The sequence below is a fragment of the Theobroma cacao genome, chromosome 2, assembly GCF_053813885.1.
Source record: "Theobroma cacao isolate CCN51 chromosome 2, ASM5381388v1, whole genome shotgun sequence".
Classification (NCBI taxonomy): domain Eukaryota; kingdom Viridiplantae; phylum Streptophyta; class Magnoliopsida; order Malvales; family Malvaceae; genus Theobroma; species Theobroma cacao.
Window position 1 is genome coordinate 46,690,773 of NC_142640.1, and position 24,129 is coordinate 46,714,901.

The 24,129-nt window shown below is 32.7% G+C and overlaps 1 protein-coding gene across 4 annotated transcripts; it reads left to right on the forward strand.

The window, feature by feature from the left end:
* The first annotated feature begins 15,566 nt into the window (after positions 1-15,566).
* Positions 15,567-20,035, forward strand: LOC18609936 (protein indeterminate-domain 4, chloroplastic-like). 4 transcript variants are annotated; one of them, XM_088803602.1, is made up of 4 exons: positions 15,567-15,682; positions 16,092-16,355; positions 16,679-17,075; positions 18,564-20,035. In XM_088803602.1, exons 2-4 carry the CDS (start codon positions 16,202-16,204, stop codon positions 19,795-19,797), a joined length of 1,785 nt encoding a protein of 594 aa, XP_088659728.1. In that variant the 5' UTR covers positions 15,567-15,682; positions 16,092-16,201; the 3' UTR covers positions 19,798-20,035. The 4 variants fall into 4 exon arrangements, with proteins under 4 accessions (XP_088659728.1, XP_007045369.3, XP_007045367.3 ...); XM_007045307.3 differs by having other exon boundaries at positions 15,583-15,722; XM_007045305.3 differs by lacking the exon at positions 15,567-15,682 and adding an exon at positions 15,695-15,953.
* Positions 20,036-24,129: the final 4,094 nt, after the last annotated feature.

A 24,129-nucleotide genomic window follows, 5' to 3' on the forward strand; every position in this document is an offset into this window, starting at 1 on the left:
ATAACTTGTTGTTGGATTAACCACGTTAATGCACGTATCATTAAACAAGCAATATAATGAAACGTAGAGTGTCGATCCCATAGAGAATTGAATTAATTCTTACTGTTAACTACTAAAATTAACACACCTTAATCTTATTTAAACAACCAAATTTAAATTATTAAAAAGAAAAATTAAATCAAACAAATTAGCACTGAACTAATCTAAAATTAATCAAAAAATTTGTTTTAGAAATTCAATCAACTATCAGACCTAAAAGTATGATATCCCTTAATACTTCATCTGAATATTGTATCTCTCTCTTAACTTACTTCAATGGATTAAGTTGCTAACTTAGAATCCTAAATTATTTACAAGTCTTTTTCAATTTTTTTTTAAAAAAAAATCTTTCTCAATTAATTTACTATATATCTGTATAAATTAAATTGAAGATTCATTATGTTCATGCTCTAATCTTGACTACGCATGGCTTATAAGTGTATATTTACCTTATATGCGAATCAAACCACCTAATCAACTAAGTGCATTTGATCATAGGCTATTCTATTCAAGGTCTATTCTTAATCTCATTCATCAAGGTTTAACTTAAGTTTTTAATTCAATCTAATTAGTGATCAGGCACTTAGAATCATTAAGAACTAAATAGAATAAACAATTTAAAACCATCAAATATAAGTACAAGAGAGATAAATAATTCAGACTATGTATTGAGTTTAATCATAATTTTAGATAACTAAATTAGTTCCCCATGTTGTCACAAATCATCATCAAATAAAGTTGGGTAAAATACCCTCACCTTCTTAAGTTTTAATCGAAATTCCAAGTAGGTCCATTAGTTTTCGAAATGGACACTCTGCTCTAAAAAAATCTTTTATTAGACATATAGGTCCAGCCATTAATTAACTGTTAGTGCTTACATTAGTTTGATGACGTGGTAATATTGAAATGATAATTTTTTTTTATTAATTTTAAAAATTACTATTATATAATTTTTATTAATTAAAAAAATGGGAACATTAAGCACCGATTGGTGTTCCCTAAAGGAGGGAGCACTAGGTCAATGCTCCCAAGGGAAGGGAGCACTGGTGCTCGTTCCCTTGGGGTGCTCCTTTTTGTTTATTTTTTTTTTTAAAAAAATAATTTTTTAAATTAATAAAGAAAAAAAGGGCATTTTAGTCTTTTCATAACATCTATTAATAATGTTTACGCTTTTAGGGCAAAATGTATATTTCGAAAACTAATGGACTTGCTTGGAATTTCGATTAAAACTGAGGGTGGGGGTATTTTACCCAATAAAGTTTAAACATTAAAACCAAACCAAGAAAAATAAAGAATTATAAAAGAATAAAAAAACTCTAAGAGTTGAAATTTTTATCTCCAAATCTTCTTGAATCCTACAATTTCTTCTCAGCTCCATTGAGACTTTTCTTCAATGATTTTGTAGCTAAATCGTAGCTCTAAATCTTGTGCTTTTTGTTCCTCTAAAAGTCCTTTGAAAGGTTGCATAAATAGGGTTTAAGTTTGCATCAAGAAAGAAGTTTGAATCAACAAGGATTTTCAATCAATAACAAGTGCATCGTGACCTACCTCTTTGCAGGCCATGCCTCGACCATTTAAAGGTGAAAAAAACATGGAATTCATCTTAGGGCGCCACGGCCTACCTCCTCCAAGGCCATAGCCTTTCTTCCTCTGTTTTGGACTACAAAAGTGCTTCAATTACGACAACGGTTTTGGCCACCTTCCAAGCCGAACTAGGTAAAGTGGTAAACATGAAAGTTGTTTCATTTTCTCTTATCCTTCTAGTGGTCCAAGAATCACCTCATTTAGAGTTCTATAGTGAAAGTTATGGTCTAAATACTGAGATGTGTGCAGTAAAAGTTTGCATCTCATGAACACTTATCTGGACACCTAAAAAATCAGCAAAATAATCAATAATAACATATGTTAGGCATATTAACAGCAATTTATGCACAAATTTAACTAAGATTAGATTGACTCACCTAATTAACTAACTTAAAAAAATTAAATAAAACCTATTAATGTCTATGCATCACTACAAGAATTTAGCTAAATTACTATCAGAATTAAATCCAAATAACTCTATACCATAGAGTTATCATATGATCGATCATTTTGTAAAATAAGGGGTATGTAGAATTGAAAATCCACTAGTGGTGCTAGATTAACGCGCTCAATGCTTCTTTTTTGGTTATGATATCACAAGTTAGCATGAATGCCAAGGCAATGAAAGTAAAACACCTGCACTTATTTGTTGAATTGATGTGCTAGATGATTTGACTAAGTCATAGAAATTGGCTTTTGCATGTGGTCACGCTACTTTTTTTGTTTAGAGCAATTGCATTCTATGTATACTTGAATAGGGAATTTGAGAATTTTTGGTTGCTATGTGATGATGTCGAGCCATATTTTTGTGTTTTTATGGAGTTGTCAGTGTTTGAATTGAGAGATTCATTGATGTAAAGTTGATGGTATGATCTTATAGGTAACCTGTTATAAGTGTCTGTATGTTTATAGTAATCAATTTACACTATATTAACATTTTGTTTCTCCAGTGAAGTGTTGAACCACTACCATATGGGTAGTTTTTGTAAAGCTTATTATGAAACAAAATATACCTTTGGATTTCCAATAACAAAAAAGACTAGAAATCTCTTTGCCCTTTGACAACCCTTTAACAAATGTTGAACTCTTTCTATGTATTTTCTCACTGACTCACTTCTATTACCTACACTAATTATCACATCAAATAGCTTCATTCATGCAAACCACACCTATCACTACACCCCTACTTCCTTTGCAAAATCTTTCTTCAAAAACCAATAGTTCATAACATTAAAAGGCTTCAACCACCAATTTACTTGTTCAAGACTCAGCAATATTAGATAGTGATTCAATGTTAACCTATTCAATGCAAATTAACATAGTGTAAATAACACTGTTAACCATTTTTTAGTGACTAAGTACCCATCTATCTTGTTCCTTTTTGAGATGTTGGAAAAATATCGAAGCACAAAAACAATTCAAGAAAGTCTAAGGTGTGGAACACTATCTTTAAGGATAATTTATACCTTTTTGGAGCATTAAGCTCGATGTAAAAAGATTGTAGTGATTGTCTCCAAAGATTCAATAGACTTTTCTTGATTAGCTTGCACAAATTATTAGGGATACTAGGAACAACAACAAAAATATAATTAAGAAAAGACCCAGTGAAAGTAGGAAAGTAGAGAAGAAAACAAAGAAAAGCTAGAATTGAGAGGTGTGTTGTGAACTAAGGTAGAGGCAGGTATTTATAGGTTAAGAATTGAAGTGAATGTTGCACCAAATCAAAGGATTTAATGTTAAAATCAGATAGTTATTAAACTCAGTTAGCATGTAACATTAAAGTCTCAAATTATGTTAGGTAGAGTTTGAGAGTTTTAGTAAAAAAGAATGAGTAAAAGGTTGAGAAAAAATAAAGCCAAGGTACAAAAAGTTCACTTAGGCCTAGCCCACGTGTATACTTGCGTGTAGAAGGGAAAATATGCATTTTGTCAAGTCTTGACCCGATCTCGTGTGTGCGCGAGCCCACTTTTTTTTCCTTCCTTACAACAAGCTCATAATGAGTTTGCTTATTTAAAGCACTTATCTCTTTTTGTTCTTTAGCAATGTGGGATATTGAAACATTATAAAATACCACTATATGTCCAACAATCCTCCATATATTTCATAACGTTTCATAATCGAAAGTTTTTGCTGGGTTTAATCTCACTCAAGTGTAATGTATCGAGATTGGTGCTTTTTGAACTATGAACCAGGCTTAGAAAAAATGAAATATAAATTGTAGAATTTTGATGAAGTTTATAACTTATATGAACAAAAAATTCTTTATGTGAATATGATTTTTCATAAATCACATTACACCCTTACAATTTCTGTTATTTAACGCGATTTTATGTGAATAGGCCATGCGCATGCGTAGTTACTCATAAGTGCTCTAGAGAATTTGTTACTATTCTCATAAGAGCGGCCCCACTCAACACTTATATAAGTGATTCCATTAAGTGTATATTGCTCCACCACCCATAAGAAAAATGGAATTCATTAAAAGTTTGACTCAAACTCTCTTTCATTGTAGTCTTGCACTATTCACACACCATAAAAGGGACAATAATTTTAATAGTGCATCAATTTATCAACAAATAACTTTTTATTACCCATATGAACCTAATTCATGGGATCACCACTCACATAGGTTGGGTTGCCATTATTGTTGATTTTTCTCAATTGGCTTAAGTCCCATTCCCCTCAATGTATCATTAATTAATTTTCTTCCTAAAGGTTTAGTCAGAGGATCGGTCAAATTCAGCTTTGACTTCACATTATTATTGGATATAATTTTATCTTTGAGCAACTGCTTTACCAAATCATGTCTTAAATGAATATATCTATGCTTACCATTGAAAGTTTTATTCTTTGCAATGTTTATTGTCACCTAGCAATCATAATGCATAGACACAGAAGGTGTTGGTTTCATTCCCAATGGAATATTTACTAAAAGGTTTCTTAATCGCCCAACCTCATTTCTAGCCAACTCTAAAGCTACAAATTCTGCTTCTATTGTAGATTTAGCAATTATTGTTTGTTTGGCTGATTTTCAAGTAACAGCACCCTTATCAAGGGTGAAAACATATCCACTTGTGGATTTTGTCTCATCTGAATTTGAGATCCAGTTAACATCAATGTATCTTTCAAATATAGTGAAAAATTCATTATATAAAATACCATAGTTTATAATACCTCTCAAATATTTTATTACTCTGCTCAAAGCAGTCTAATGATCTTGATTGAGACTTTGTGTATATTTGCTTAATCTACACACAACGTAGGCTATATCAAGTCAAGTATAGTTCATCAAATCAATCAGACTCTCAATAATCTGAGCATACTCAAACTAAGCCACACTATCACCTTTATTTTTTTTTAATTGGGTATTAGCATCATAAGAAGTATTCACAAGTGTGACATTAAAATATCCAAACCTTTAAGTAGCCTCTCAACATAATGCTCTTGTGTTAGCATTAGGTCACTATCACATCTTACGATTTTAACACCCAAAATAATATTGGCTTCTTCTAAATCTTTAATATCAAATTTAAAAGTTAAAAAACATTTTGTTTTATTGACAACATCAATACATGTACCCATTAGCATTCAAAACATCAATAATAATAAGCATAACCATTTAAATCAGAGGTTCTATCTTAAAACAAGTAATTTAAAAGCATGCTATGATAATAATAATGAATACTATGCTATTAGCATATCCAAAATAATGTTATGCATATGTCATTGCTTAATAAATCATGCCATGGAAAAATGTGGATGGCAAGCATCATCACAAATCATGTATCCCACTTAAAATAAGCTATAATGCACTAAAACAACCATTATATTACTTATGTGGTAGCATTTTCATTTGAAGGTGAGTTGGGGAAATAAACATGACTCAAAAGCTTGTTTCCCAAGGTTAAAACCACACACACACACTCAGAGTAATAATATTATAAATATTCACTTTTAATTAACATTTAAATCCATGACTTGCATGTGTTAATGCTCAATATATTTCATGCCGCTGAAGGTTGTAAATACTATATTCCTCAATGCAACCATTAATGCCAAGTTTTTGTAGTGCAAGCATTTAAATGGGACCTAAAACACCATGGTATTTCTTCAATCAAGTATTAAAAATTTCCTTTAGTCCATTGTCCACAATTGAGATGCATGGCAATATCCCAGATGATGCCATACCCAAGAACCTCAATGACTAAAGTAGTTTCTGCAAATTGCCATAGTCTTGCATGAGAAATCATGGATTGAATCAAAATCACAGTGAGTCCTTATGTCCCAAAAAATATTCCACATAATAATATTCCATATCCGCCAATGAAAACTTTCATGCAATTTGCTTCAAGAACAGCATGTGTCTCATAATTAAACAAATATTGGTGTCACATTTTATAACATGATCCTCACATTTTTGTTTAAACTAAATAGAAGCATCAACAAAAACAAGTAGCAATAAAATAGTCATCAATAAGAAATTTATTTAAAATATATAACGTTGCCTTACTTCTTAAATCAATAAAGCTCAAGAAATCATGCTTTCCAAGTAAACCAATAGGAATTTAAATCATACTTATACAATTCAAAAAATCAACACCTAAGGCAACTATAAGCTCAAGCTTCCCCAATATCAATGCAATTCAATCATGCTTATATATATACATATATATATAGATATATCTATATTTTCAAAGTATATTTTGAAATAGACACACCGACTTGCGTTGGTTCAAGGTTGGTCAAAATAAGACAACTTCTCTAAGCCTTTCTATTAACAAGGTTAGATTTAGTCTTGCACCAGACTGACAGTATTTACAATGGTGGTGGAAGTAGTGACAGCGGTTAGATTATTATCCTTAAGATTGTTGAAAAAATATCGAAGCACAAAAACAATTCAAGAAAGTCTGAGGCATAGAACATTGTCTATAAGGATAATTTCTACCCTTTCGGAATATTAAACTCTGTGCAAAAGGATTGTATCGATTATCCCCTAAGATTCAACAAACTCTTTCCGATTAGTTTATACAAACTATCACGGATACTAGGAACAACAAACAATATAAATGAGAAAGGACCTAACAAAAGCAAGAAAGTAAAGAAAAAAACAGAGAAAAGCTAGAACTAAGAGGTGTGTTGTGAATTGAGGCAGAAGCTGGTATTTATAGGTTGAGAATTGAAGTAAACGTTGCACCAAATTAAGGGCTTCAACATTAAAATCATATAGTTATAAAACTCAATCAGCATGTAACATTAAAGTCTCAGATTATGTTACAAAAAGTTCACTTAGGCCTGACCCACATATATATTTGCATGTAGGGAGAGAAATCTACATTTTCTCAAGGTCTAGCCCGATCTTGTGTGCACGCGAGCCCACTCCTTTTTCTTTTCTTGCAACAAGTCCATAATAATTTGCTTATTTAGAGCACTCACCTCTTTTTGTACTTTAATAATGTGGGATATTAAAACATTATAAAATACCACTATATGTTCAACATGAGACATCTTGAATCATGTGAATCTGTTTCCTATATAAAGTGAGTCAATAAATTACCTTCTTGTTAAACCTATTAAAGTCTCTACTCCACTCCTGAAATACAAATAGCTCATCCTTTTAAAGCTATCCCTAACTATTTTAAAATCGCCCATTACGCACTATTTACCATTGATTGTCTCCTTCAAACAAAGTAGATTACTCCATAAATTTTTTTTTTTTTCTGACTCACCTAGAGGGGCGTACACATTTACCATGACACACTCAAAATTCTTTTACAACCATACTCCCTTAACACAAATAAAAATATTTGAAAACTCCATTTTTTTTTCTCAAAATTTTTCGTATCCCATACCACAATTAAACCCCCTGATTGCTCACTCAATCAATGGTATAGCAACCCGATCTAGTGTCTCAACTAGACCTAGGTTTCTGATACTTTATCACTCCAATTTTCCATTTTTGTCTCTTGGACTAAAATCATATCAATTTTATTATTGCTTAACTATTCTTCTCAAAAACTCTCAAATTTAATGTCAATGGAATAGCAAGGGGTTGTCCAGGGGCTATCAAAATTGACAAAGTGTTTCGAGATGAGGTAGGTTCCATTAAAACTGTTCCGTAAGTTTGTTTGTATAGGAGATTTAAATCTTGTTGCTTGCTATTAGAAAAGCTTTCATGGTGCTTACTGCATATAAATGGGCATATTCTTGTGCTGGATAATTGAAATTGATTTGGCTAATGTAGTTAGTTGGGTACCCCTCACTCCGTCCCGTGGAGGCCAAGGAAGTGGATTCTACATATTAAAAGTATTAAAACTCATGCGGGCAGTTGGAACATTAAGCATACTTCGTAGGCTACCAATTGTCTAGTGAATGCTCTTGCCAAAGCTGGGGTAAACAGAAAAGACTTTCTTTAGATAATCAACTAGTGATTGGTTTTTTCTAGTTTGTATCAGTAATGTTTTGGCCGCATGGGTTGTGATGGAATGTCATTAACCATGTGGTCTGTGTTCTTTCTTACGAGTTTAGTAGGTTTTGCTTCTTATATATGTATGAAAACTGAGATTGATCTTAGTTGGCATGGTCTTTAAGAGTGGTTGATTGTACTTGATTATTGAGAATAAAACTCGGTTGCATTTAAAAAAAATAAAGTTAATATTTATTTTTACATGTCAAATAATGTGACATGCTGATATATTATAGTGGATGGTGATATAACAAAATGGCATAATCACATGATCTTTTTAACCCTTCACATCAGTGTCACATGGACATAAAACGATAAATAATATTTTAATTAATTACAATTAATCAACCGTTAGTCATAAAGGCATATTTGATTCAAAAAAAAAATATATGAGCTTAATTAAATATAATAAAATATAAAAATTTATTTAAAATTTTTAAAATATATAATTCAATAATTTTTTAAAGTATTATGTTTCATAAATTCGATGAATTTCAATGTATTGGATGAAAATATAACTTTAAATTAAATATAATTGGAGTACTTATTAGCAAAACTTAATGACAGTACTTACCAATTTGATTTGTAAATTGGCTTCTTTTTTTTTTAAATCATACATAGAACCCTCGATCACGTCAAAGAGTTAAGATGGTGGGAAATGTATTTGATAAGGATACATAGCGGTCCAAAGACAATCAATTAAGCTGAATTCATTTCAGAAAAAAAAAAGAAAAGAAAATTATTGTTAGGTGTATGATGATATACAATTGGATTAGTGCTGCCATTCCCCTGACCTAACGCTGACCTCATGTCAACTTTATATTTGGTGATTTTGTTGGATCCAAAAAATTCCACCGCCAATAATATGTTATATTTTAATTTCAAACGCTTTTTTGTAAAGTAAGGCCTACACAGCAATTAAGTTTTCTTGTCTCAACTACCCTAAGTGGTATTCTTAATTTACTTTTCATTATATAATATATATATAGCCAGACAGATAAATAGATAGTGCTAAATAGTCTGAAAGTCGACATGAGAGACAAAAATTATGACAATATGTAAATAATATAAATTTTTACTTGATTTATTTTGACCACTTTTTTTTCAGACTTTTTATTATTTCTCTGTTATTAATGCTATACGAGCTAATCACAATGAGGCTGGTTTCAACTCTGGTATGAGACTGGGAGCTCAGCCAAATCTTGTCTTGTGTCTAGGTTTAACTTGTTGACGCCCCCAGTTAGGCAGAATGAATGGAGCAATCTCATGATGTATTAATTCCATTCAAGATAATCTTTCTCAACTCAACTACCCCTTGCTGCTTTGAGAGCCTATATCTACTTGCATCATCGGTTGTTAATTCCGTTTATTTTTCCCCCATGTATACTTATTAATTACAAGCATTAATAGGTTATTATTATTTAGAAAACTACAAAATAAGTTGAGAAGAGAGAATTGAAATGGTTTTCCTAGATTAAGAATATTTTCTTTGGATTTTGTGTTTGAAGTTTGAAGTGTAGACTAGACATTCACTATCATGCACATTTATGGATAGATTCCCTCCCCAACTGTCCATGAAAGTTTGACGCTTTTTGGTGAAGATGTTGACTCATACAACCTTGTTTATCAATTTGGAAAATTACCAATAAATGCCTATTAATTAAAAGCAAATACATGTTACCTCTTCTGAACAAAGTTTGAATTTATAAGGTGCATAGGTACAAGCTTTTCGGGCTGGCATTAGCCCTTGGGAATTTTAGGTCAACTATACTTTCTCCTCATGAACTACAGCTCAATTACTTTTGTTAAAGTTGCTTCTCATACTTTCAATTGAAATCTCCCTTGAAATTATATGTAACTTTTATCTTTATTTGATAAGTGGTGGTTAAACCCATCAATTCTCTTAAAGATGAAGTTGGGAATGATTGTAAATTATACTTAATATAATTGATTTTTCTCTTATCATTATCTTTTTATGAACTTGTGAATCTCACTCAAGTACTGTGTCTATATGTTCTTCATAATATTAAAAGAAAAAGCATGACGTTTTAGGTGCCAAACGGATACGACGTGCCCTATGTATTCATTAATGCGGTTTATAGTCATGTGTCCTATGAGCATAAAACTAAAAAATAAAAAAAAATTTGATTAGTTGATATTTTTATATTTGGCATAATATACAAAAACGTTTTTAAATTATTCAAATAAGTTCTCATATTTTTTATTGTGTTCAATCAAGTCTTTATATTTCTATTTTGAACCAAATAAATCCTTGTGCTTTTTATTTTGAGACAAATAAGCTTTTATAACTAATGATTAACTTAGTTAAAATATTAATTGTTATCTATATTGTGTAACGTTGATATGATATGCTAAAATATCATAATTGATTATGATGTAGCATATTGACATATCATAATTGATAATGATATGATATGCTAATTTGACATGATAACATGATTATGTAGCATTTTTCAACCCCCACATCAATGTCATGTCAGCACTATGTGAATATAAAATGATAAATGACGTTTTTATTAATGGCAATCAGTCAATCATTAATTATAAAAGTTTATTTGACTCAAAATAAAAGTACGGGGGTTTGATTAAATATAATAAAAAAGTAAAAACTTATTTGAATATTCATGAATAGTTTAGGAACTTATTTGAGCATTATACCTTCATATTTTATTTTTTTTAAAATGTAAAAAGTAAAATTGTCAATGATGTCAAAGTAATTTGTTAATAAAATATTTTTTTCAATTTTCTTTTAACTTCTTTATTTTTTGATTATCAAGTATTTTTTAAACTATTTTACAATGGATTCTAAGGAGAGAGAATAAATAAAGAAAATGGAGACAAAGGTAGTTGAGTTGAGAAAGATTATCTCAGTACAGCTGATGGCAATGCCAATACCTTCTAAAACCAAGGAGCTAAAGTTGCCACTGCCATGAAGAGGTTCGGTAATATTTTCCCACATACAAGAGGCTTTAGTTCCTTGGGTAGGCCTCGGGATGAGCCTATTTTCCTCATCACTAATTTTTCCCATAATCACTTGCTTTTAAAGGCTCCTTGAAACATTTCCAAAATGCCAAAGCCATTTGTTAAGGAGCGCTCTATTCTTGAGGTCAACATCAATAATACCAAGACCTCCTAAATCACAATAATTGCAAACTGAATCCCAAACATGATGAAGTCTACGAACAAGGTTAAGCCCACCCTAGAGAAATCTTCTATGAATTTTATTGATGGAATCTCACACACTAGCTAGCATTTGGAAGATTGACATATAGAAATTTGGAAGACTATTGAGTACTGATTTAAGAAAAGTAGCGTGCCCACCCATTGAAAGGGACTTGGCCTTCCACAAGGCCAATTTACTTTCGAATCGTTGAACAATCGATTGCCACAGACTAATGGAATTTTGTCTAGATCCCAAAAGAATGCCCAAGTAGATAGAAGGAAGTTTACCTGCCTTGCAGCTGATTTGGTCAACTTATGCTTCCACAACACTCTGGTCAACACCAACATCGTAAAGCTGACTTCTCTAAAAATTAATTTTCAATCCCAAAATAGCTTGAAAACACTTTAAGATACGTTTAGGGTTAATAAGAGAGCAGATGTCTAGGTTAGAAAAGATTATCATATCATATGTGTTTTAAAGATGTGAGACATGAACTCCTAAACGACCAACCTCAACACCTTTCATAGCAAACTGTTAGTCGTCTTGTACATCATCAAGCAAAAAACCTCCATCACTAAGTTGAAGAGTAACGGAGAAAGGGAACAACCTTGCCTCATTCCTCTACCCATCAGTACCTCTCTAATAAAGGACTTATTAACAAAAATAGAGACAGGCAGTGGAGATGCAAGCCCATATCCACATACGCCCTCTGCAACCAAAGCCTAAAACGGTTACGATGTAGTTAAGGAACTCCTAAGCAACACTATCAAAAGCTTTCTTGAAGTCCATTTTGAAGATAAGACCACATTTTCTATTCATTTTCATGGTGTCAACCATTTCATTTGCAATAAAAGAGCAGTCCAAAAGTAGGCACTCATGGATAAATGTGAATTGGTTGATGCCCACTACCTCATCAATGACAACCCTCAATCTTCTATCAAGGATCTTCACAATAATTTTATACAAACAACCTATTAGGATAATAGGCCAGTAGTTATTTAGTGCAATGAGGTTCTCTTTCTTAGGAACTAATGTGATGAAGGAAGCATTAATTCCTTTGTCAATGGTTCGGAGTCATAAAAATCACTCATTAGCCTCATAACATCCTTATTAATGACATCCCACTGATCTTTGATGAAATTGAAAGTGAAACCATTCGGACCTGGGGCTTTGTTCTGTTGCAGCTATCAATAATCTCTTAAATTTCATCAACAGTGAACTTACCTTTTAGAGAGCTAGAAGATTGAGTTCTGAGCTTTATAAGACCACAGTGGAGACCCCGAAGTTCAACTATTAGTTTTTGCTCATAAAGCCTCTCGAAATGCTCAGTAACCTTTTTTTTAATAGTTGTTGGATCAACCAGCTCTTCAACATGGCTAAGAATTTTATCAGTATGTTTGATTATCCTTCTAGCTGAAGCAATGTTGTGGAAGTAGCGAGTGTTTCTATTGCCATAAAGAAAACATTTTACATAGGCTTTTTGCTCTCAAGTGTGCTTCTCCATCCTGTAAAGTTTCCATATGTCACCTTTCAGCCTAGAAAGTTGTTAATGTTTTTTGGCATTGTGACCTTCCTGGTGTAGTTCATCAAACAAGGATTGGATATCAATCTCCGAGTTGTGAATTCTATCACCAACGCCAATAACCTCTTTCTGCCACTTCCAAATTGCTTGTTTAGTGCCCCTTAACCGGTGCTATACAACCACCTTTTTATTATCCAGATTACTAGTCTCAGACCATGCCTCGATGAACATACCCTTAAAGCTCGTCTCATCAAGCCAAAAGTTGAATAAAAGTATATGTATAATAGTAATTATATTCCTTATAAACTAATACAATATATAAAGTGTATATATATATATTAAATTACAAGTTGATTAATAATCATACTTTCAGGAATTAATTTTATTAACTCTATAGGTTTGTCCTTAATTATATGAAATTAAAAAAAAAGCTGCAAAACTATTTTGATCTCACAGTCTCTTTTTAGGTATATGTATTATTATAAGTTTACATAAATAAAAGTATATTTATTATAACTGATAATTTTATAAGTTACAATTTTTGTAAAATACAAAATAAAAATTAAATATGTTTATATAAAAGTATATATATATATAATAATTATATTTCTTGTAAAATGATAAGATATTCATATTATTTAAACATAACTAATAATCTAATAGTTTTTTAATTTAAATATCTTAATGACATCACATTATTAACTTGACTAAAAATCATATATCATTAATATAACTATCAATTTTTATCAAAATGAATTATTCATGAATTGCTAAAAATGTGGCGTATTTCTCATCCTTACCCAAGTTAAAATCCAAACACCTGCAAAATTTTACATATTTAATTTAATTGTCTATTATTTACTATATAAATATTAATAAAATGTTATATAAATGGGTATAAGGTTTGGATTTGGGGTGGGTACCTGCCTAAATTTGAATATAAACATAATCGGGCTTCGGGTAGCAAATACCCAAGGAGTAGTACCCGAACCCGATACATATAGTAAAATTACTATTCGAATTCATTTCAAATCCGATTATAAAGTACCCTAACCCTATATAATTGGGTTGGATATCCACGGGTACCTTATAACAAGGTACCCATTGACATCCCTATTCAAATTTTCATCTTTTGCATTTTGGTCCACTTGAAGAATCTTATAATAATTAACACTCATTCTTCAACTTCCTTTTTTCTTCTTGATGCTTGAAGATTTTTCTTTTCTCTCGCTGGATTTTGTTTTTTTTGTTTTTTACTTTTTCTCTTAACTTTAGCTCTTTTAACTAAAGGAATTTTGATTTAATTAAGAAAAAGGACATACAAAAAAATTGTTTATGTTTCTTGACCATTGCCATTTGAAAAGGAGAAGATTCACTAACATTGATCGCATACTCACTAACGTTGATCCCATATAAGCTGCACCCACCAAGGTCTTTCATTTGTTTTCTTCTTTTATGTGATTTTTTTAATTTTTTTATATTTTTTGGAGTTCAAAATCCTATTTTTAACTATTAATTATCTTTTCCAAGTTCAAAATTCCTTTAATTTTTTCTGATCAAGGTTTTTGGAAGAGGATGAGCGGATTTTTTTTCCAAAGAGAATATGCCTAATTTGAAAAAATGATATAAGGGGCATTTGTGTGTAAAAATATTTATGTGGTATTGAGTCTCAGTTTTTTTTTAACGGTTGACTAATAATGTTAACAATTAAAAGATCAAAAACATCAATTTAAAATAAGAGGAGCCAAAGTGTTTATTAGAATGATTAGAGCAGCATTTTGGATTTTATCGGTGTTAAATAATAACATGGTAAGCATCATTCATTGCAAAAGCGTTTTGCTCGCCATTTGAATGTTGTCTTAGCTGGACTGCTATTGCATCTCCTCCTTTGTAATTACCATTATATTATCAATGAAATATTTTGATTGGCTGAGAAAAAAAAAAAACAATGGAAGTTAATTTTTGGTGTTGAATTTCTTGTAACGCAGGCACGCAACTAAGGAATGTACTCAGCGCAAGCTCACAAGATTAATTACACTTAATTACTTCTGATAGTAATGATTCATATATTTAATCAACAAATTAATGAACAATAAAACATCTTTGCATGTCTCTGCCTAATTAATTTATTAAATGAGTCAAAAGAGCACTATTTATGATGACAGAGGGAATGAAATTGTCATAAAAAAAAGTTGAGTAAGTTACATTATTAGTCTATTGCACTATTTCATTTTCGTTCTGATTTAAAATATTAATGATATATTATTGGTAAATTTCATCTATGTTTTAAGGTGTATTGGTAGATGAATAGATTTGAAACAAATTGAAATGAATGTGAATGAATGAAAATAAACAAATTAAATTTTATGTTGCTTACGAAAACAAAACTCACGAATTAACAAACAAGGTTATTTGACGAAGAGAATATGGCGCTGTGAAATGCATCATTGTCCAAAATGTAGTATAAAAAATAGAGGGTGTAAGAAAATACAGAAAAGAGGTGAAAATATATATGGGATGAAGACCGTGTGAGAGCGGCGATGGAATGACGAAAGGGAGGCTTGTCTTGATGCTAGTAAGAAGATACGAAATAAGAGAAGGAGAGATGGGCACAGGGTAAGGCCTACAGGTTGGTGGCCCCCAAAGCATCGCCGCATAACGACACATTTCGCTGTGTGAGAGCTGCATGAACAGTGACAGCAACGCCCCTTCGCCCCTCAATTACACTCATTTTTCTTGAAACAATTTGTGAAGTTAAAAAAGAAAAAGGAAAGGAAAAACTTATATTCTACTACGACAACAGAAAGTATTGAGAAATACTATAAGAATACACCACAGAGAGAGAGAGAGAGAGAGAGAGAGAGAGAGGTATACATATGGGGATAGACATGTATGTATTTGTTTATGCATATATGACATGAAATGATTGAGTAAGTTTAAGAGTTAGCCATATTTTATAAATCAAAAAACAACAATTGCTGAGAAAGGGGAGAGGCCTATACTTTTGATTGTTTTCTTTCTCTTCGACTCCGGATTGTAGCTGTCTCCTTATATACTTTTCTCTTGGTATTTTGTGGGTTTTATCTGTAGTTTTTCTTCCTCTTGTTTCTTAGTGGATTGTTTCTGAAATGATTTTCAAAGGGGAACTAGAGCTAGGGGAGGTAAAAACATCCCCCCATGGCAGAAACCCTTTATTTTGCTTTTCTTTCTATTAACTCAACTTTTACAAATCCTGAGAGAGGAGAAAAGCTGAAAATTTTATGCCGATTATGGTAATTTGGGTGATTTCTGAATTCTAGGTTTGGTGGTGTTGAAGAAGAAGAACTGAAGAAGTAGCAGCTAAGCCTAGCCCGAAGAAATTAACAACAAGAGAAGCAAGCAACGATTAACAGCCATAGTATCTTTGAAGATGGCCGCCGCCTCATCATCCACACCGTTCTTTGGAACCAGGGAAGAAAATCAAACCCAGATGATACAACAACAATCTTCCAGCACACCCACTTCCTCAACTGCTCCAACCACTGCACCTCAGAAGAAAAAGAGAAATCAGCCTGGAACACCAAGCAAGTATCTCTTTACATACATCTGTTATGTTCTTTTTTTTTTTTTCTTTTGAGGCTTTTAGCACATGTATCCAATGAGTAAGGCCAATAACAAAAGAGGTTTTTGTTCTTGTTCATTTATTTTAATTCAAAAAACAAAGATTACCCAAGGAACCCTAATCTAGAAATTCGTCAGTTTTCATCATATAATTTATTCCGGACATTGTGTTTGTTTGAGATGGTTTCTTCTTTCTCTCCCTCACAATTAAGTCTTGGGTTTTATTTTGTTTCCCCTCCCATTTTTCTAATAATTTTTCGTTTGGCATTATTTCTGGACGAAGCAGATCCAGATGCGGAAGTGATAGCACTATCTCCCAAGACCCTAATGGCAACAAACAGGTTCATTTGTGAGGTATGCAACAAAGGGTTCCAAAGGGAGCAAAACTTACAGCTTCACAGAAGAGGACACAACCTGCCTTGGAAGCTAAGGCAGAAGACTACAAAAGAAGTGAAGAGGAAGGTTTATCTCTGCCCTGAGCCCACATGCGTCCACCATGACCCCTCTAGGGCTCTAGGTGATCTCACAGGCATCAAAAAGCACTACTCAAGAAAACATGGCGAGAAAAAATGGAAGTGTGAGAAGTGCTCCAAGAGGTATGCCGTGCAATCTGATTGGAAAGCTCATTCAAAGACCTGCGGGACTAGAGAGTACAGATGTGACTGTGGTACTCTCTTCTCAAGGTAATTAATCATATACATAATCATTCACATAATTACTACTTTTTTTCCCCTTTTTTTTCTTACGTTATGATGAAAGTTGACAAACGAAAAAAAAAGTGTTTGAAAGATTTGGGGACTAAGAGTTGGGAAGAGAAAAAGCCTGTTCTTTTGTTTGACCTTTTTGGATTACTTGTCTATGGATTAGATCTCTCTTCTTCTTCTTCTCTTTAAACTCTTAAAGGACTGGTAGCACGTGAATAATAATCTGCGAAACTGCCATGGCTGATGAGGATTCCAGGCAAAAAAAAAATCAAAAATTAAAAAATTACTACTTCTAACACTGAATGATAGGGAGAGAAAAGGAGAGAAATGAGAAAAAGTAAAACAAAATTTTATCTTTGTTATGTCTCCCTCGGTAACACCGCCTTACATCTCTTCCCTATTCACGTGTTGTTTATTTATACGTTGTCAGGAAGGATATTGTTACTGGATTTGTTGTCATGTGGGTTTTGCATATGTTTACAGCCCTTGTTTTCTTCGTTGTTTGCCCACCCTCTTCTTATCAACAAAAAACGTTAGGGTTGTGGGGTTAAAGTAAGATGCTCTTTTCTCTCTATTGCTGAGCAGTTCGAGGACAATTCTCCATTCCTTAGTGCAGCACTTATCTGGAGAGAAAGTGTGTTTTACCAGTCCTTTTTGAAAGTCCTATTGGTGAAGCATTGGGCTTCTGAAAATGTTTGTCATTTATTAAGAGCTTTCACGGTTATGGAAAAATATTCTTTGCATGGATGATAGACTTCTGGTCAGGGTTTTTCCATTTATTGCAGACAGTCCCAGAAATTTATAGGCGTCTCTGGGATTTCTGGTCTTTCATCAACCTGGAAATGATTCCCCACTTCATTTATTAAACAACTTGTCCTCAAGATGGTAGTTGAACTTTGAATTGATTGATCATTTTCAGCTTAAACCCAGAATTTCTGTCCGCTCTTTTTTTGTACTCCGCTCCTCTTCTTTCATTTTTCTTAGGAAACTGAAATTATTTCTCAGTTTCCAGCTCTGCTCTTTTTGTCAGTTCTTCATAAAATCATCACTTCGTTTTATTTTCCTTGTTCCACCTTTTCTTTTTCATCCTTTTGCGTCTGAGGATTGGGAGAATATATTTAACACCTTAACACCATTGATTCACATTGAGATGAAGTTTACTATTTTCGGGTTTTTTATTTTTCTTGTTTCTAGATACCCTCTTTTCTTTATTTATCTTTCAACTGAAAAAATAAAAGAAATACATGATGTTGAAACCATTGGAAATGATCTTCAAGTTAAAGGTCCCCCATCCTCATGCGTCAAACATGTCAACCTAAACCAGTAGAAGTCACAGTAACTAATTATGTTCAAACTTTATTCCATCCTACTTTCATTTCTTAACAAACAATGGCTAGATTTTCTTTGACTTTGGGCCTTGAATACCAAGGTTGACTAACAATTTTCTCTCCATGATCTTTGCTGCAGACGTGATAGTTTTATCACTCACAGGGCTTTTTGCGATGCACTGGCTCAAGAGAGTGCTAGACACCCCACCAACTTAAGCACAATGGGTAGTCATCTATTTGGAAGTAATCACATGAGTTTAGGACTATCCCAAGTGGGTTCCCAAATTCCATCATTGCAAGACCAGAATCAACCACCGAGTAACATGCTGAGGTTGGGAAGCGCCGGAGCAGCAAAGTTTGAGCACCTCATCCCTCCATCAAATCCTTCTCCATTACAAAACATGCCAACATCTGCATTTTTCATGCCTGATGCAAACCAAGGTTTTCATCATCAAGACCATCAATCTCACCATGGGCATGGACCATTTCTAAACAAACCATTACATGGGCTTATGCAACTTCCTGACCTTCAAGGGAATACTAACAATACCCCCGCATCCACCAATCTTTTCAATTTAGGCTTCTTTCCCAATAACAGTGCTGCAAGCAGCATAAGTACCAGTGAAAATGCCAGTGCCTCAACTGCCAACTTACCAAATTCCGGGTTTTTAAGCCCTAATCAGTTTAACAGTGGGAATGGTGGTGGTGGTGGTCAAGGGACAGCAATGTTCTCTACTAACATGGGAGATCAGGTCGGTTCAGGACTCTCCTCTCTTTATAGCACTTCAATGCAACATGAGAACATTTCTCCACATATGTCAGCCACCGCATTGCTGCAAAAAGCTGCTCAAATGGGTTCAACTACAAGCAACAACACCTCCTCTTTGCTAAGGGGCTTGGGGAGTTCTTCAGCAAGTGGGAGTAAATCCGATAGGCCAGTTTTATCCGCTAACTTCGGCAGTAATTACGGTGGTGGTGGAGGTGAAACCCTAAGATCACAGATGGAGAACGATAGCAATCTTCAAGGGCTAATGAACTCTCTTGCAAACGGTAACTCTTCCATTTTCGGGGCGGGCCATGGACAAGATAGCAACTTTGGAGGGTTCAGTGGAAGTGGGATGACTCTTGATCAGCAAAGCAATAATGCCAACTTTTGCAACGTAAATGAGGCCAAGTTGCATCAAAATCTTGCGGCAAGCATAGGTGGAACTGATAAATTAACCTTGGATTTTCTAGGTGTTGGAGGAATGGTAAGAAACATGGGTGGAGGTTTTTCGCAGAGAGAACAACATGGGATCAATATTAGCTCTTTGGACCCCGAAGTGAAGTCAGCTCAAGCAAATCAACAATTTGGAAGTGCAAAACTTCTCTAAATATTGACTAGAAGCCGTCGAGCTAGGGTCTGAGGCAGGCAAGCTAGCTTTGTAGGTTAAGATGTAGGGAAAAACTCTTCTTGGTTTTGAATTTGACGGCATGAATTAGCTAGGGTTTCATTCCTAAGGTGTTTTTAAGGTTTACTTTAGATTCAATTTAAGTTATTTTCTTTGCATACTCTAGTCGTTGAACAGAGATGGTAAGCAAAAAAAAAAAAAATCTTCTCTCTTTTCCCTACTACTATTCTCTAGTACATTTTCATTTGGATGCAGAGTCACCTTACATGGAAATTTCCTAGTCTTTTCATTATCTTTTTTTTTTTTTTACATGAAGATTCAGTTAAAGCATAAGTTTTATTTCATTGTTACTTTTACCATGTACTTTTTAAAAAGTTAGAAATTACAAATTTTACCCTTTACTACAAAAATAAGATGGTGATTTTACTAATATTATGTTTGATTTAATACCTATATATATTTGTTCTGCAAAATGATATTAATACAATAAATATTTAAGTTGTTTGGTCACTTTTAATCAAGTAGTATAGTTTTGGTTTCACTATATTTTTGTTTAATAAGTACTAGTAGCATCTTTTGCTAATGACAAAAAGTATTACCAAAATGAAAAATATTCGGAAGCAAGAAGCAAACAAAGTCAGAGAAAAAAAGAAGATGAAGTAAGCCCTGATCGCAGGAATTAATGTCAAAACCATGGGGCCTCGGAGTGACTTCAAGAATCTTAACATGCTGACTACATTCCAACGAACTCGACAAGTTAATGATTATTTTATTTCCATCCTCTTCATTCTATTCTTTATTTTATTCCATTTACTTAGTTTTATTAAGTATTCAATCTTAGAATGAGAGAGACAGATGATGCACTTTAATATCTTTATAATTAAAAAAGAGAATTTATTTGGCCACCTAATACCTAACCCCAACACCTTATATTAGTAATTAATAGAGACAAAAAAAAAAACCTTAATTAATGCTTTAATAGACACACCCATTCTTTTATTTTCCTTTTTTAATTCCGATGGCTAAGTTTTATTGTATTTACAATAAGACATCATTCCTCTTTATGTTGACTCGATCCATTGCTTTTAGTGATAACAACTGTAATCTCGAGTTACAAAAATGAGAGATGATTTTATAAAATTCCATAAATTTAATATGTTTAATTTCATAATTTAAGATAAAAAATTTCAAGATAAAGTTTTAACTTGTAGCAGCTGAGATGTCATGCTAATTAAACGAACAATCTTTTTTTTTTTTTTTTTGCGGCAGTAAAAAAAAAAAGAATTATTCATAATTTGGAGGGTAGTGTCCTCAGTGGTACCGGGTCACTGGGAGTGTTGGTCAGAAAATTTCTGTAATTCAGGTAGCAGCAGCAGATAAAGCGTCCAGAATTGTTCGTTATGGTAATAATTGGGAAACTCATGTGGCACTTTTGTCGCAATTGTTGTCTTCTCTTTCACTTTATGGAATCAATTAGTCCGTGACTGCCAAAGTGATGACAGTTTATTCATCCAAAATAGAAAATATATGAACAGTCTTTCACTTTTAAAATTTTTAACCTTTCTTTCTATTCATCTACAAAGTATCATTACTAAACTTTTCATTCCTAAGGGGTCTCCCTTCACTTATTTCTTTGGTTTGGCCCCATGCCCAAAGTCTATATTGTACTATACATCTTCCCTCCTGATTAATAATATGTAATTAACACTTAAAGAGCCTTAACTTTCTTGTTTGAAGTTAACTTCAAGTGACTTTTGACAGGAACTTTACCGAACTAGACAAGGTCTCTTGTAACTTGAAAAGTTTAATATTGATGTAACTTTCATGTGCAACCTCGATTAACAGCAGATGTTTATATATATGTTTAATTATTTGCCTAGCCTTTTCTTGATAATAGATTGTTTTTGTTTAGCCTAAACCAGTTCTCTGGGTTTCATTTGATCAATGTCTTCTAGTCGTTGTCACCTACCCTCACAGTGTTTTTATTGCATTTTATGATAAGTTATTGTTGTAACAAGACCCTGGCGTGGCCAACCGGACAACAAGATATACGAAAAGGAAGCTGATGCACAAAAGCTCAAAGCACTGATTACACAAACTATATATATATATATATATATATATATATATATATATATATATATAACTGTGATTCAGCTTACTAGCTTACATCCAGGGGTGAAGACAGGAAAGGGATCCTCACTAGCTATAAACTAAAGAAGAATAGAGATTACAATTATATGTGTAGTCTCTCCAACCTTAGCTAGAATCAGAGTCCAAACTAATAAAACCATCAGAAGAGTAGCTACTTTTAATTCTTGTTTGCTGATCGAGTGGGATTAAACCCCTAATAATGAGTAGTTACCCTCATAGTTTAATAAACTAGCAACCTAAAAAAATTTGATTGTAGACCTAGATGTCATGATACCTTGAACTCGACAAAATTGATCTAAACAAATCGTACGATGAGTGAGCTTAGACCATTGGAGTGCGTATAAGGAATTTCATAGAACTAATGTGAGTATAGAAAATTGCATGTGGGCACGGGATTCTAGTCAACTCTCATTTTTCATCTTCCAATAGTACATACTCATTGTCAACAATGCCTTACTTGAATCTTAGGGACACTAAAAGCAGTTGTGGTCAACAATAATTCACTAGCTTGGTCCATGATCTATTGATTCTCTTTTTCTTTCTTGATCTTTGGACATATGTGGCCATTTTTCACCAGTGATATCCTATCATTGTCACCCTTGACTATTATCAGTAAGCATTATAGTGTATATATATGTATATAAATGTGCACAAATCTAAAAAAAAAAAAAAAGAAAACTAACCATTTTTGCATAAACCCTCGGCTGGATTAAATATCATATTTTTATACAATATCAGAAAGAATTAATCAGCCAAATCATGTAGCAACTACCTGAAATATTGCAGCCTTAAATTATTTCAAACTTTATGGTGTGGTTCGTCATAATTGTTCAAATGGATAAACCAACGTTACATCTCAAAGAAATGTTAAAGTGGGTGACATTTATCCTTCAGCTTTGAGTCTGAATAGACACAAAAAATAATAATTAATGCTAGCATGCAATTTTTTTTACATGTTATACCATTATGTCTACTGGACACAGTTTCAAACAATTAATGTATAACAAATTAACGGTGCTCATGTCTCGATGTATACATATTTCCTGCCACATAAAAACGCTAATTAATTACCGAGAGGATATAGGTTAAATCAAGTTAATTTATTGCTATTAATTAATTAAAATGAATGTGGGTGAGAGAGAGATTTGAAAGGGAAAAGGGACAATGGCATAATTTCATTCTGTAACCCACCACTTGAACAATATAATAGAGCAAGGATTGGAGGTATATATGAAATGCGGATTTTGTGGTAGTTGTTGACATTTTGAGGAAACATTCCTCAGTCTTTCTTGTCTTCCTTCATTCGTTTGCATGTGACTTGGTTTGGCCTATTTTATTTAACAACTCTGATTGGAAATATATTTATATAAATTATCGACCCCATGGGGGTACGATCTATCAATTAATCAAAGTTTTGACTAAATTTTTATTTATCAATCACACTAATTCTTGCTTCAAGGCATCCATTGGAGACCTTTAATCCAATTAATATTATAAATAATATAAAAAATAACATTACATTCCCACAGATCAGTATTTACAAAGGGGTACAAGAGAAGAGAAAATGTACTAGCTAGGGCCCTCTAATATTGAAAGAATCAAATCCATCGAGGATTTGGTTCATCCTACACATATACACGTCACAGGTCAATTTAGGAAACTTCTATACCATATTGTAGCATTGCTTTTTCTTGGGGTAATTGCGTATGCCTGTTCACGTGAGCGTGATTGTAGTCTTGGAGCTTTTACCCTTATTTCTTGTTGATAATTTCAAATCATCAAGAAACATCAAATCACTTCAAAAGTATAGATATAATGTCTTTAAAAGGTTGGGAATATAGATCATCAAGTGATCTAAGGTAATTAAAGACGATTTTGTTCTCATGATTTGGCTAGGCATGAACACAAATTTACCCTAGAGAAACTATCATAAAAAGATTCTATTTAAGTATTGAAAACCGAGACGTTTTGATCATCAAATGATGTATATATATATATATATCAAATAAGTATATAAATATGTCAAAATATTTGAAAATATTTGCATGTGTGCATATGCATATAGATCAGTAATTGTGTATTATATTACACACTCAATTAAGCTCCATTAAAGTCACATGCTAATACACCATAGATCAATTCCTGCTCAACAATAAATAT